The sequence below is a fragment of the Pristiophorus japonicus genome, chromosome 4, assembly GCF_044704955.1.
Source record: "Pristiophorus japonicus isolate sPriJap1 chromosome 4, sPriJap1.hap1, whole genome shotgun sequence".
NCBI lineage: Eukaryota > Metazoa > Chordata > Chondrichthyes > Pristiophoridae > Pristiophorus > Pristiophorus japonicus.
Genome location: NC_091980.1, coordinates 10,007,363 through 10,021,983, shown reverse-complemented (window position 1 = coordinate 10,021,983; position 14,621 = coordinate 10,007,363). Strand labels below are relative to the sequence as shown.

Genomic DNA, 14,621 nt, shown 5'->3' with positions numbered 1-14,621 from the left:
TAAAATAAACATTTAAATTTAATTAAATATTTAAAACAAAAATAAAATTTTTTGAAAAATACATTTACATGTTTAAGCAGGGCTAAAAATAAATTGCACAGGGTTTTAATGTCCAAGTGAATGAAAAAATGTTGTTTATGTTTTTTTAAAACTCTTAAGCCGGTAAAAGCAGGCCTCTCACACTCACGGACCATTACCGTTGACTAAAATCCTGGCAACACTGAATAATTAGAAATTCAGCTGCAGCAGGATGGCATAAATACACATTAGTAAAATGATAATGATCAGTTCCACAATGTAGAGATTCAGACGTTGTCCTAACCTGCGATTATACTCTGTGTAAATCAGTGCTAGCTCTGCATCACAACTTTTCGCAGATCAGTGTTAGCTCTACATCACAACTTATCGCAGATCAGTGTTAGCTCTGCATAGTGGGGCTAAATTTGCGGCCCCTACGGGTGCGTACGAGGTTTGTACACGCCTGTAGGGGCTGCACAAGGATTCTCTTGACAAATTGTACGAATCCGAAAAAATGGGCCTCCGCGGACATAGAGTTGGGCCCAACTTCTGACAGCAAATATCCGTGAAATTATTGTGCCTGGTAAAATCATACCCCTACATTCAAGTCTAAATCATTTATACCACAAAAAGCAAAGAACCTAGTACTGAGCCCTGTGGAACTCCACTAGAACCAGCCTTCCAGTCACAAAACCACCCATCAACCATTATCCTTTGCTTCCTGCCTCAGACAATTTTGGATCCAACATGCCACTTTGACCTGAATCACAAATTTCGTGACCAGTCTGCCATGTGGGACCTTATCAAAACGACTTGCTAAAATCCACATAGACTACAGGGACAACGTCTCAAATCCGGCTGTCCGAAAATCGCAATTGTCCGAACATTTTTGAGAAAATCCCTTTTGATAATCAGTAAAATAAAATACGGAATTATTGTCCAAAAACCATCGGGGCGGACTAGTTATCGACTTCGCCGCTATGTTTTAAATGGCGTGCGGCGGTCCGAGCCTTGCCAAGTGACCCTTGACCTGGCCCGACCCACACCAACATTAGTACTTTGCCTGTCTCGGTAGCATACGTACGTGCTCTTGATTTTCTTGTCCGAAATCCGTTAAAATCTGAAAATTGGCATGGTCTCAGTCCCGGGATTGGACTGGAGACGTTGTACTTGTACATCAAACGCACTACCGTTCCCACTAATTTTTTGGGGGCCACGAGGCCCCTTTAACGGGCCGCACAGCCCATTCAAACTTCCGCCGTGCGCGGTTTAGTACATCGGGAAGCCGGCTTACCGGCTGCGCGGGACCTCGAGACAGTCGCGCGGCTAAACGGGAAGGTTGGTTTTAAAAGCCTTCCCGCGGTATCCTGCATTTTGTTGTGACGTTACCTTTATCCTTCTTCTTCAACTTCTTGTTACGAGTTCCCTGGCGCAGGTAGGACAGGATCTGAGTCAGCTTATTGATCACAATGTCATTCGTGGTCAAGGTTGTCTGTGCCTGAAGACAAAGTACAGATTGATCATGGCAAGGCGACACAAAGTTCAAAGATGGCACAAGCCACGCAAAAATCAACGCAGTGCACAATCCCAATGGGGCCAAATCTTGTTCAAGCGGGGCATCTTGCGGCCATGCACCGATTTATTCCCCGCATCTTAATGAGAAAGGTTAGTGTGCAGGTACAGCAAGTGATCAGAAAGGCCAATGGAATTTTGGCCTTTATTGCAAAGGGGATGGAGTATAAAAGCAGGGAAGTCTTGCGACAGTTATACAGGGTATTGGTGAGGCCACACCTGGAGTACTGCGTGCAGTTTTGGTTTCCATATTTACGAAAGGATATACTTGCTTTGGAGGCAGTTCAGAGAAGGTTCACTAGGTTGATTCTGGAGATGAGGCGGTTGACTTATGAGGAAAGGTTGAGGAGGTTGGGCCTCTGCTCATTGGAATTTAGAAGAATGAGGGGTGATCTTATCGAGACATATAAGATTATGAGGGGGCTTGACAAGGTGGATGCAGAGAGGATGTTTCCACTGATAGAGGAGACCAGAACTAGAGGGCATGATCTTAGAATAAGGGGTCGCCCATTTAAAGCTGAGATGAGGAGGAATTTCTTCTCAGAATCTGTGGAATTCACTGCCTTAGAGAGCTGTTGTGGAAGCTGGGACATTGAATAAATTTAAGACAGAGATAGACAGTTTCTTAAATAATAAGGGAATAAGGGGTTATGGGGAGCGGGCGGGGAAGTGGAGCCGAGTCCATGATCAGATCAGCCATGATCGTATTAAATGGTGGAACAGGCTCGCGGGGCCGTATGGCCTTCTCCTGCTCCTATTTCTTATGTTCTTATCTTTTATTATATAAATTGTGCCGTAATGTGCAGGAAGTGTAAGCTGGTAGCAGGCGACAGGGCATCTGGGACCTCAGTGAATGACGGGACAGACAGTGTATCTCCTTAACCAAGGATTGAGAAAGAAACAGAGTGACGACTGAAAAGGAGGGCGAACATGAGTCAAATCAGGTACAGAAAGAGAAATGAGGCAGGAAGGAAAATAAATAAAATAACGTAAAAACTTAAAAATCTCCAACAATTTACTACGTGCAGGAATGAGACTCAATGGTTTCAATTGTTCCTTTCTGGGCTGGAGAGATTGATTGGGATTGCATGAACATTTATCATGTCATTAAAAGGATATTTGCACTGTTAATGGTGAGCCCCAAGTGTCAGCTGTGGCTCAGTGGGTAGCACTCTTGCCTGAGTTGGAAGGTTGTGGGTCCAAGTCCCACTCCAGGGACTTGAGCACACAAAAAAAAATCTAGACTGATACTCCAGTGCAGCGCTGAGGGAACGCTGCACTGTCAGACGAGCCGTCTTTCGGATGAGATGTTAAACCGAGGCACAGCCTACTCACAGGTGGACGTAAAAGATCCCACGGCACGATTTTGAAGAAGAGCAAGGGAGTTATCCCCGGTGTCCTGGGGCCAATATTTATCCCTCAAACCAAAAAACCCACAGATTATCTGGGTCATTATCACATTGCTGTTTGTGAGAGCTTGCTGTGCACAAATTTCCTGCCGTGTTTCCCACATTCCAACAGTCACTGCACTCCAAAAGTACTTCATTGGCTGTAAAGCACTTTGAAACATCCGGTGGTTGTGAAAGGCGCTAAATAAATGCAAGTCTTCCTTTTTCTAAGTTTCTGTGGCGCGTTTAATGGGCAGTTAAGGGGCAAACCCAGCAAGTTCTTAAAAGTATCAGGGGGGGTTGATGGTGAGATGCCGTTTGTGCGAGGCAACGGTGGAGCAGCGTAAATCGTCCAGGAAGTTCTGGAGATTGGCAACTCACGCATATCTCTTCATCCTCTGAACCTTCTGGCCGATTTGTGCATTAATAATGCCGTGCGTCACTAACACACTGTTATTCTTCCCAGAAGATTTGACCCATAATATTTCAGGTGCTATGAAATGATATCGGATACATCTATCAGGTACTTTCTGTCTCTACCGTTTATGTTTACACAGCACAACACCGGGACTCCAGATTTGACATCAACCTACAGGAGACACAGGGCTCCACGTACATGGGGTGGGTGGGGGGAGCGATTCAGACGCATTCCGGACAACATTCTCTCAAAACCCAGCACAAACTTAAAACTGCCTAAAGTTTCAAAGCCCCTTTAAAGCCCCTCCAGACCAATTGCAAATGCCCGTTGTCGCACGGCTAAGCTTCACCTCCATTGTCGGGCAGTCGGCTTTGCTCCTGATTAGCGTGGTCGGTACATCAGTGTCCGCGTATTCATCGTCCAGATCCACGACGTACGCCATGCGCCCCGGCAAAAACAGCTCGTTGCGCTCCTGGGGCTTAATTTTAAACAGGATACGGTATGCGTTACGTCCTGGAGAGAAACACAAGGTCGCGAATGAGCTCCTCAATCAGTTAAATACTGAGCAGCACAAAATAGCACGGGGTTTAAACGGGGCCTTTGTAAGTGACTCCGATGGCGATGGCTGTCTGAGATTAGCACGGACTGGGTAAGTGGTGGGGGATTGTACTCGGGCAGTATTATACGTGACCTGCAATGTTCCCTATAATGTTCTCTGCACCTCCCACGCAGCCGGCTCTTCGATGAGAAAAACCGCGCGTTCGCAGTTCCGGTTGGACCTCTCTGGTCCGGCACCCTTGGGACCTGAACAGAGAATTTTCCAAACCATGGGAGGTCACGCCGAGCCTCGGCATACCGGTACCGGTTAGTCAGCGCCCGGGCTCCTGAACGCCTCTGCCGCGCTCCGGCTCAGGCTGCGAAGCTTGGACCTCGCGCGCTCTCTCTCTCTCCACAGCAATGAACACCGAGAGCCGGGAAACCGGGACGCCACCCACGCAAAGCGGCAGTTGCGCTCTGATCACCGAGAGCCAGGATGCTCGGGAAACCGATGCCGAACCACGGATCTTTCCGGACCAGAGAATCCCGGACCAGAAAGTGGCCACGCACCCAAAGAAAAATTAACAGGAATATTGGCGAATAGGGAATAAACAGAGTTTGCCGTGGATTGATGTGCTGTGCCCGATGTCGAGACACCGGCCTGGGTTTTCTGATCAGAACGCCCATGGCGACCTACTTGAAAACGAATGGGTTGCTGTTAGAAACAGGAGGAGGCCGTTCAGCCCCCCCGAGCCTGTTCCCCCATTCAATGCGATCATGACTGATCTGTCTCTTAACTCCAGCTTCCCACCTTGGATACCCTTGCCCAACAAAAATCCATCAAATTTCAATTTGGGGGAAAGAGTCTTCCAGATTCCCACTGCTCTTTGTGTGAAGAAGTGCTTTCGGACATCACCCGAGTGGCCTGGCTCTAATTTTAAGGTTATGTCCCCTTGTTTTGGACTCACCCCACCAGAGGAAAGTTTCTCTCGATCTAATCTATCAAATCCTTTAATCTTAAACACCTTGATTAGTTCACCCATTAATCTTCTATACTCAAGCCTAGTCTATGCAACCTGTCCCCATAATTGAATTATTTTAAGAACATAAATAGGAGCAGGAGTAGGCCATTTGGCCCCTCAAGCCTGCTCCACCATTCAATAAGATCATGGCTGATCCGATCATGGACTCGGCTCCACTTCCCCGCCCGCTCCCCATAACCCTTTACTCCCTTATCGCTCAAAAACCTGTCTATCTCCGCCTTAAATATATTCAATGACCCAGCCTCCACAGCTCTCTGGGGCAGAGAATTCCACAGATTTACAACCCTCTGAGAGAAGAAATTCCTCCTCATCTCCGTTTGAAATGGGCGGCCCCTTATTCTGAGATTATGACCCCTAGTTTTCGTTTCCCTTATGAGTGGAAATATCCTCTCTGCATCCACCTTGTCGAGCCCTCTCATTATCTTATATGTTTCAATAAGATCACCTCTCATTCTTCTGAACTCCAATGAGTATAGGCCCAACCTATCTTCATAAGTCAACCCCCTCATCTACCTCGTGAACCTTCTCTGAACTGCCTCCAAAGCAAGTATATATTTCCTTAAATACGGAGACCAAAACTGTACACAGTACTCCAGGTGTGGTCTCACCAATACCCTGTACAGTTGTAGCAGGACTCCTCTGCTTTTATATTCCATCCCACTTGCAATAAAGGCCAACATTCCAGTTGCCTTTTAGTCCCATATACACTATCTAGATTGATTCCTGTGATGAAAGGGTTGTCCCATGAGGAAAGATGGAGTAGAATGGGCCTATACTCTCTCGAGTTTAGGAGAATTAGAGATGATCTCATTGAAACGTACAAGGTTCTGAGAGGGGTGAAAGGGCGGATGCTGAGGACCTGTTTCCTCTGGCCGGGGAGTCTAGAATTAAGGACCATAGTCTCGGGATATGAGGGCGGCCATTTCGGACTGAGACGAGAAGACATTTCTTCACTTAGAGGGCTGCGAATCTTCGGAACTCTCTTCAAGACGGAGATCGCTAGATTTTTGGACACTGAGGCAATCAAGGGGGGGTGAGGCAGAAGGTGGAGATGAGGTAGTATATCAGGTATGATCTTATTGAAGGGTGGAGCAGGGTCGAGGGGCTGTATGGCCGACTACTCTTGCTCCTATTTCTTAGGGTCTTGTATAGTAGTGTTGGCAATGCAGTCAGAAAACCCAGGCCACCCTCTTTAAAACGGGCTCAGATGTTGGCAGCTTGGTGATCCGGCAAGCAGCTTTTGTACCATGCAAGGTCATTACTGAAATTATTAGGAGCACTAATAATACACATTCCCCAAGATGTCCAAAACTATTGCGGCTTACCTAAACGAGTCTTAAATTCGATTTTGTTTTCCGGGTCTTCATCTTTTCTGAAAGAGAATTAAAAAAAATATTAACATTCGTATTGAAAGTTCTCTGCGGTAATTCTTCCAAAAAGGGATGATTTCACTTCAAAGATCAAGACAAATCTGGCTCCCACCGAAAGGCATGACTAAAACATTCAAATTCCAGCCAGCTCTCCCTTGGGTCTGCTCATGTTTATAGCAGCGGGTGGGGTCCACTTATTGTGAAACTAAAACTTATATGCAGCCCTGACTGATCAGTGTGGGCAATTCCTGATGTGTAGTGTCATAGGATCAGGAGCAGGCCATTCCGCCCCTTGTGCCTGTTCTGACATTCAATGAGATCATGGCCATTCTCTATCTTAAGGAGAAACTTCTTCACTAAAAGAATTGTGAACCTGAGGAATTCTCTACCACAGAAAGTTGTTGAGGCCAGTTTGTTAGCTATATTCAAGAGGGAGTTAGATGTGGCCCTTACGGCTAAAGGGATCAAGGGGTATGGAGAGAAAGCAGGAATGGGATACTGAAGTTGCATGATCAGCCATGATCATATTGAATGGTGGTGCAGGCTCGAAGGGCCGAATGTCCTACTCCTGCACCTATTCTCTACGTTTCTATGTTTAACTCCATCTACGCACCCTGGTTTCATATTCCTCAATAATATTACGCAACAAAATAATCCATCAACCATTACATTTTCAGCTGACCCCCAGCCTCAACAGCTTTTTGACGGAGAGAGTCCCAGATTTCCACAGCCCTGTGTGTGAAGAAGTGCTTCCTGTCATCACCCCTGAGCGGCCTGGCTCAAATTTTAAGGTTATGCCCCCTTGTTCTGGATTCTCCCACCAGTGGAATTAGTTGCTCTCTATCTACCCCATCAAATCCTTTAAATACCTCAATTAGACCCCCTCTTAATCTTCTGTTCTCAAGGGAATACAAATCTAGTCTATGCAACCTGTCCTCTTAATTTAGCCCTTTTAGTTCAGTCTCTCCCCTCAATATGGTGTTGGTGATTCAACTATTTAAAGTGTCAATGAGCACCAGTCACACCATTCTGTTCAGAGTTCGGTAGCGAGTAAAAATGAAATACATTTTTAAAAAGTAAGCAGAATTAAGGGGGCCAAGGATCCGATCAGCACATGGGGTAGAGAAATTGATCCCCTGATCAATCAGCTGTTTAAAGTGTCGGTTGACATGAAATTTTGGCATATCTTCCCTTGCTTCATCGGTTCTTTACTTAAGAATTAATAGCAACACATTGCTATTAAGAACTAGTTAGTTTATTAACAAAGGTTTAACAATCACACTACACATTACCAGTTCATCCACTAGGCTCACAACTGCATACCTCATCGTGGATGACCTGGGCCCAACTGACTGGGGTTTTATTGAGTCTTGTGAACATTATGTGACTGGCTAAGCCACTCACATGTGAACACTTGGTACAAAATATTTACCACCTTCTGCTTATCCTAAGTTTCAACTCAATTGCCATCCATTTGTGGCTCTAACCACTTCTCCCACTGCCCTCTTGCTGTTACTTCCATTTTGCCTCTGTAGCTCTGTGTTTTCTCTGGGTCCCTCTTTGCTCTTCCAATCGACCCTTTAACATGTTTCTGCATGTTGCTACATTCATCCCAGTGAACCCCTTCCCCAGTTCTCCCAGTTAAAATGTGAAATTATTCTCCCAATTCACTTTGTCTTGGTTAATCCATTTAGGGTCCTGCTTGTTTAGTCTGAGCTTGTTGATGCTAGGCTATGTGTTTATCCCGCATGCTCAACATTGTGCCTTTAAAAGTGTTCTACTTGTCCTCCACTTCAGTGTTTGTGAATTTCTTCCATTCAATTTGCTTAGTTGTTTCCTTATTCCTTTAAATATTAACATAATAACATAAGAAATAGGAGCAGGAGTAGGCCATACGGCCCCTCGAGCCTGCTCCACCAATCAATAAGATCGTGCGGATCTTTGACCTCAGCTCCACTTTCCCGCCCTATCCCCATATCCTTTGGTTCTCTTAATATCCAAAAATCTATTGATCCGTCTTGAATATACTCAAAAACAGAGCCTCCACAGCCCTCTGGGATAGAGAATTCCAAAGATTCACCACCCTCTCAGTGAAGAAATTTCCGCTTATATCAGTCCAAAATGGCCGACATCTTTATACTGAAACTGTGACCCTCTAGTTCTCGACTTTCCAGCCAGGGAAACATCCTCCCAGCGTCTACCCAGTCAAGCCCCTTTTTTATCCGTTTCAATGAGATTTCCTCTCATTCTTCTAAACTCGTGGGAATAGAGGCCTAGTCAGCTCAATCTCTACTCATAGGACAACCTGCCCCAACCCAGGAATCAGTCTGGTGAACCTTCGTTGCAACTCCCCAAAGGCAAATATATTCTTCCTTAGGTAAGGAGACTAAAACTGTACACAGCTTTAAGATTTAAATAAAGTGTGATATTGGTCTTCAACCCTACCAAACTGCTTCCTTTCTCTACTGTCATAACATCATTTCAAATCACTTACTTCACTTCCTTCTGAACTTTCTCAATCATATCTTCTTCTTCTCTCTCTTTGCTGGTGATTTCCGCACGGACCTAATTTTTAAAAAATCAGGAGGAATTAGTTAAGACTCTGAAATCTTGCCCGAATACGATTTGCTCACAAGAAACAAACTTGAGTCAGATGCACCAAAGGGTGAAAATGTTGGTGAACAACAGCATTAACCCTTACACGGCCAGCAGCTGGAGAAACTCAGCTCCATCAAAACAAAGAATCCCTCTCCCAATGAAAAGTTAAGAGAGATGTCAGGAGTTAATTATTATTGTAACACAACGAGTTAAAAGGTCCCTTTTAAGATTGTTTATGAAGTTTCAAAACCCAACTTCTGCTCTAGCCCGTCTTTCCTTTCTCTTCCCATTTTAAGGCTTTTTTCTGGTTGCTAAATCCCACTGTCCACACTGAAGATGGGGCCCAGATTGGCGCAATGAACTTGACAAATCAGCTAAAAAGTGATCCTTCAGCCGATGAGCTATAGCACTGAAGCGAATGATGCGGGAAGGTTTGACGCACGAGCTTCTGCAGAATCCACGGCATCGCCAACAGCCGACGCCTGGAGCTCCCAGCACCCAACTTGGGCAGCCGAGCTCATGGAAACATGGCACCTCAGTGGCGGTGGTTGAAGAATTCAAAATAAGAACCAGAGATAAGGGCCAGGATTGAGAGCACCTGGTGCTGCAAGAGCCTGTGTGCATTGGATGGGAGATAGAGCAAAGGGTCACAGACAGACGGCAGAGGGGAGGAGTAATGCAGCCCTCGGAGGTGGCTGTGTGTTGTGTTTCTTGCTTCCAGTCATCTCACTTCTCCATGGAGGTGGATGATGTGCAATCTCGCCTCTCCTCTTCACCTTCCCGCTCCTCTTTCCGCCTCTTCTTGCCCCCGCCCCCTCTCACGACTGACCCGCCCCCACCCCCCTCACTGCTGAACCCCCCCACCTCCCCGCTGAACCCTCCTCCCTCCCTCTCCCCGCTGAACCCCCCTCCCTCCCTCTCCCCGCTGAACCCCCCTCCCTCCCTCTCCCTGCTGAACCCCCCTCCCTCCCTCTCCCCCGCTGAACCCCCCCCTCCCTCCCTCTCCCCGCTGAACCCCCTCCTCCCTCTCCCCGCTGAACCCCCCTCCCTCCCTCTCCCCGCTGAACCCCCCTCCCTCCCTCTCCCCGCTGAACCCCCCTCCCTCCCTCTCCCCGCTGAACCCCCCTCCCTCCCTCTCCCCGCTGAACCCCCCTCCCTCCCTCTCCCCGCTGAACCCCCTCTCCCTGCTGAACCCCCCTCCCTCCCTCTCCCCGCTGAACCCCCCTCCCTCTCCCCGCTGAACCCCCCTCCCTCCCTCTCCCCGCTGAACCCCCCTCCCTCCCTCTCCCCGCTGAACCCCCCTCCCTCCCTCTCCCCGCTGAACCCCCCTCCCTCCCCCTCCCCGCTGAACCCCCCTCCCTCCCCCGAACCCCCCCTCCCTCCCTCTCCCCGCTGAACCCCCCCTCCCTCCCTCTCCCCGCTGAACCCCCCTCCCTCCCTCTCCCCGCTGAACCCCCCTCCCTCCCTCTCCCCGCTGAACCCCCCTCCCTCCCTCTCCCCGCTGAACCTCCCTCCCCCCCGCTGAACCCTCCCTCTCCCTGCTGAACCCCCCCCTCCCTCTCCCCGCTGAACCCCCCTCCCTCCCTCTCCCCGTCGACCCCCCTCCCTCCTTCCCTCCCTCTCCCCGTCGTCCCCTCCTCATCCCCTCCCTCGCCGACCCCCTCGGCCCGCCGACTGCCTCTCTCCCTGCTGACCTCCCTTCCCACCCTCCCAGCCCAGACTGCCGCTATTAATAACTTAACACATGTACATTCGCATTGCCCAATTTCTCATCACACTTTTTGTCAAAACCATTTCCCCACAATCCGACCCCCTTTGCAGCTCTGGTTTTGGGAGTGCGCCGCTATATTCTCACCAGGCATGGTCCCAGCCAGGGGTGGACCCACTGGGTCTTGTGGCAACTCACTGCTACAGAAACAAAGTGGATTGCGGTTATGTAGCTCCTTTCATGACCTCAGGATGTCCCAAAGTGCCTTACAACTAATGAAGTACTTTTGAAGTTGTAGTTACTGTTGTAGTGTAGGAAACGCGGCAGCCAATTTCCAACTGAAGAGGCAGGAGGGCTACCCACCAAGCCACGGCTGACATTTAAGGAACAAAGTGATTCCAAGGGAGCTGATGGCAGGAAAACTGTGCCTTGTACTTCAGCTACACAGTATCAGCTGTGGCTCAGTCTGCTCTCTCAGGTGGATGTAAAAGATCCCATGGCTCTCTCGCTCTCTCGCCTTGGAGTCAGAAGGTTGGAGGTTCAAGTCCTACTCCAGGGACTGGAGCACATAAATCTAGGCTGACACTCCCAGTGCAGTGCTGAGGGAGTGCTGCACTGTCGGAGATGCTGTCTTTCGGCTGAGACGTTAAACCGAGACCCTTTCTGCTCTCTCAGGTGGATGTAAAAGATCCCATGGCACTATTTCGAAGAGGAGCAGGGGAGTTATCCCCAATGGCCTGGGCCAATATTTATCCCTCAAGTCAACATAACCAAAAAAGCAGATCAATCATCACATCGCTGTTTGTGGGAGCTTGCTTATGTGCAAATTGGCTGCCGCGTTTCCTACATTACAACAGTGACTACACTCTAAAAGTACTTCGTTGGCTGCAAAGACGTCCGGTGGTTGTGAAAGGCGTCATATAAATGCACGTCTTTCTTTCTTTTGCACTCAGGCAACCTTTGATGCAATTCCTCCTCATGGACTTTAGCCCTCTTTCCCCATCTCAAACGGACAAGTGCCGACCTTTTGCAGCAGGGCGAAGTCCAACCCTTTCACCAAGTGAGTGTGCTCCATGTCACCACCCAAGAACTTGGATTCCTGGATCAGCTGACGCCGTTTCTCCGCTGCAGACTTGTCCCTGCGGCGAACAGAAACAAAAAGAAAGAAAGAAAGAAAGAAAGAAAGAAAGAATGAGCTGCAGGCAACGGTGGAAACTCCTGGCCTCTCTCAGAATAAAAAACAAACAAGATTACAGGCATGATGTTCGGTCAAAGTGATTTCCCTTTCAAATCAAGAAAATAATTGCCTTAGTAGAAATTTGTGACTTTAAAAAAAAAAAGACGATTTTATAGCAGCCACAGCGACCGTCGGAAGTTACGTTGGGACGTGTTACTATGTTAAAGCCCTATATAGATACAAGTTCTTGTTTCCAGCTCCACTCGGACCTGCAGTTTTTATTTAAATTAGTCAGTGCTTAGAACAAACGGCAACCCCACGCCACTTAAGATGGGAATTAGAAGGGCTGGTGTACACACGAGGTAAGTGAACATTAGCGAGTTGCTATTTAATTACGATTGCTCTTGCATTCAGTGCACCTTAACAGGGTGCGAACCAGTGCGTACCCGCACCGCTGTTGCTGCCCTTAATGCACAGAGAGCACCTAAGACGCTACAACAGTCAACTTTGAAATGGAGAATGGTTGTCGCTTTCTGGACGATATAAAGCGACTGCCCGTTTTAGACACAGACGCTGGAAGTGGTGGCGACAGGGCCAGTGTCTCGGAAGGGTAAATGAACCCCCATCTCGCTTCAATTACTTACGCCTCTGCCGTCGGCCCGACTGCTCTGTAGTTTGCCGTCGTGCTGATGAGCTCGGTTTCCTCGTAATCTTTGTTCACGCCGTCTCGCCTCTCCCTCGCTCGGTCGCGGTACTTCTCCGCCAGCTCGCGCTCTCGTTCCAGCTCCTGCTGCCGTAGCTTCGCGTAATAGCTGAAATGTGAAATTGAGGAAAAGGTCAGTTGAATGACGGCAGGCGCCGAGATTTCCGTCTCTTGGACCCGGGTTCAAACCCAGCTCAGTACACAGGGGGTGAAAGTATCTGCAATATATGCACCTGTGAGTATGCTCACAGGTTTGTAGAGCTGTTGAGGGCACTTGATTAAAGTATTACAATAAAATAGTTGTAGAGAGCTGTTGATGGCCAAAGTGGCTCGTTCAGCCCGACTGCCTGCCTCTCTTCTGCGGTTACATCCGAGCCAGGGTGTCCCTGGAGATGGAGCACGCGGTGTTCACCGGTATGCTCGCGTACTTCCGCGAGAGGTGGGCGCCGGAGGGACTGGAGTGCATCGTCACCCCTGGCAACAAAATTTTTATTTGACCGTTTAAAGTTTCATTTGTTTAAATTGTTGGTTTTTGTGCCTGTTTAATAAGGGGGCATTTGATTTACATTTGTTTTACAGATACAACAAAAATAGTTGTAGAGCTGTTGAGTTGGGAGTGGCTTAGCCAGTCACGTGATGTCCACAAGACTCAATAAAACCCCAGCCTGTTGGGTTCAGTGGATCCACGATGAGACAGGTGGTTGTGAGCCTGGTGGATGAACTGGTAATGTGTAGTGTGATTGTTAAACCATTTGCTAATAAACCACCTTGTTCTTAATAGCAATGTGTTGCTATGAATTCTTAAGCAAAGGACCCATGAAGCAAATACATTACAATATCCTTCCTCCGTCTGCTAGCTAGAGGGGTCTTAACGAAGCGTGTTCAGACAGCCTCTATCTAGTTTTTAGTGGACAAGGAGCCACAGCCTAAACCTGCCCTTAAATTTCACTCAGAGGGTCAATAGGGTGCCGAGTGTGGGAAATTAAAAACTGGAAGCATAGAGGGGCGCAGTGGAAGACTGCACCTGAGGCACGTGACAAGGGGCACAGTAGAGGAAGCTTTAGTCTACATCGAAAGCTGATGGACGAAATTTTGATCTGGAATTCACTGCTGAAAGGTTGGTGGATGCAGATTCAATAGTAACGTCAAAAGAGAATTGGATAAATATTTGAAGGGGATAAAATTGCAGGGGAAATGCAGTGGGCCTAATGGATAGCTCTTTCAAAGAGCCGGCACAGACACAACGGGGTAAACAGCATCCTCCTGTGCTGTATGATTCTACGATCTAATTGGACTGGACCTGGCTCGGTGCAGCCATTGGGTGCCTGAAATGGAAAGTTGTTCCTTCTCCAACATGAACACTTTACTCACAAAACTAACAAAAATAGATTTATATTTTTAAATAGAAGAGATTGAGCAAAGCTCGCCACTATAAACTTTATCATGTCCAGGATGTTCAATTACGAATCAAGGCTTGCAATGCTGCTCTACAATGCAGTTTCCTTTAATACAAGTTTCATCCTGTGGCACATGCTGAATATAGAAGCCACGGCCAGGATATTACAAAGTGAAAGTTTCTTCCGACACCTCTTCCGTACATTGGTCTAGAACAGAAGAGGACTTTTCTGATAGACGACCATGCTCTCGCCCATCGTGTAAAACTTATTTCTGTCCATCATTATTTCTCCCGTGTCTGATACTACTATGATCCTGGCTTCTCTGAACTTTCCTCTCTTCTTTTTCCCAACCTCCAAAAAACACCGCCCTACACAGTCTCTGCCTCCTTATTATATTGAAATCAAAATGTTATTGCCCAGTCTTCCAATTCATAGAAATGTACAGCACAGAAGGAGGCCATTTCGGCCTATCGTGTCCGCGCCAGCCGACAAGCTACCCAGCCTGATCCCACTTTCCAGCTCTTGGTTTGTAACCCCGTAGGTCACGGCACTTCAGGTGAATATCCATGTATTTTCTAAATGCTATGAGGGTTTCTGCCTCTACCACCCTTTCAGACAGTGAGTTCCAGACCCCGACCGCCCTCTGGGTGAAAAAAGTTCTCCTCAACTCCCCTCTCATCCTTCTACCAATA

General features: G+C 47.8%; 1 protein-coding gene across 1 annotated transcript in view; it reads right to left on the bottom strand.

The window, feature by feature from the left end:
- Nucleotides 1–14,621, bottom strand: part of ik (IK cytokine) — a 69,796-nt gene that overhangs the window by 39,139 nt on the left and 16,036 nt on the right. The window contains exons 5-10 of the mRNA XM_070878010.1: nucleotides 12,474–12,641; nucleotides 11,677–11,791; nucleotides 8,841–8,911; nucleotides 6,302–6,348; nucleotides 3,746–3,909; nucleotides 1,408–1,516 (exon numbers count right to left, since the gene is read on the bottom strand). Of these exons, the coding sequence (XP_070734111.1) occupies nucleotides 1,408–1,516; nucleotides 3,746–3,909; nucleotides 6,302–6,348; nucleotides 8,841–8,911; nucleotides 11,677–11,791; nucleotides 12,474–12,641 (674 nt within the window). The remainder of the gene's footprint in view (nucleotides 1–1,407; nucleotides 1,517–3,745; nucleotides 3,910–6,301; nucleotides 6,349–8,840; nucleotides 8,912–11,676; nucleotides 11,792–12,473; nucleotides 12,642–14,621) is intronic.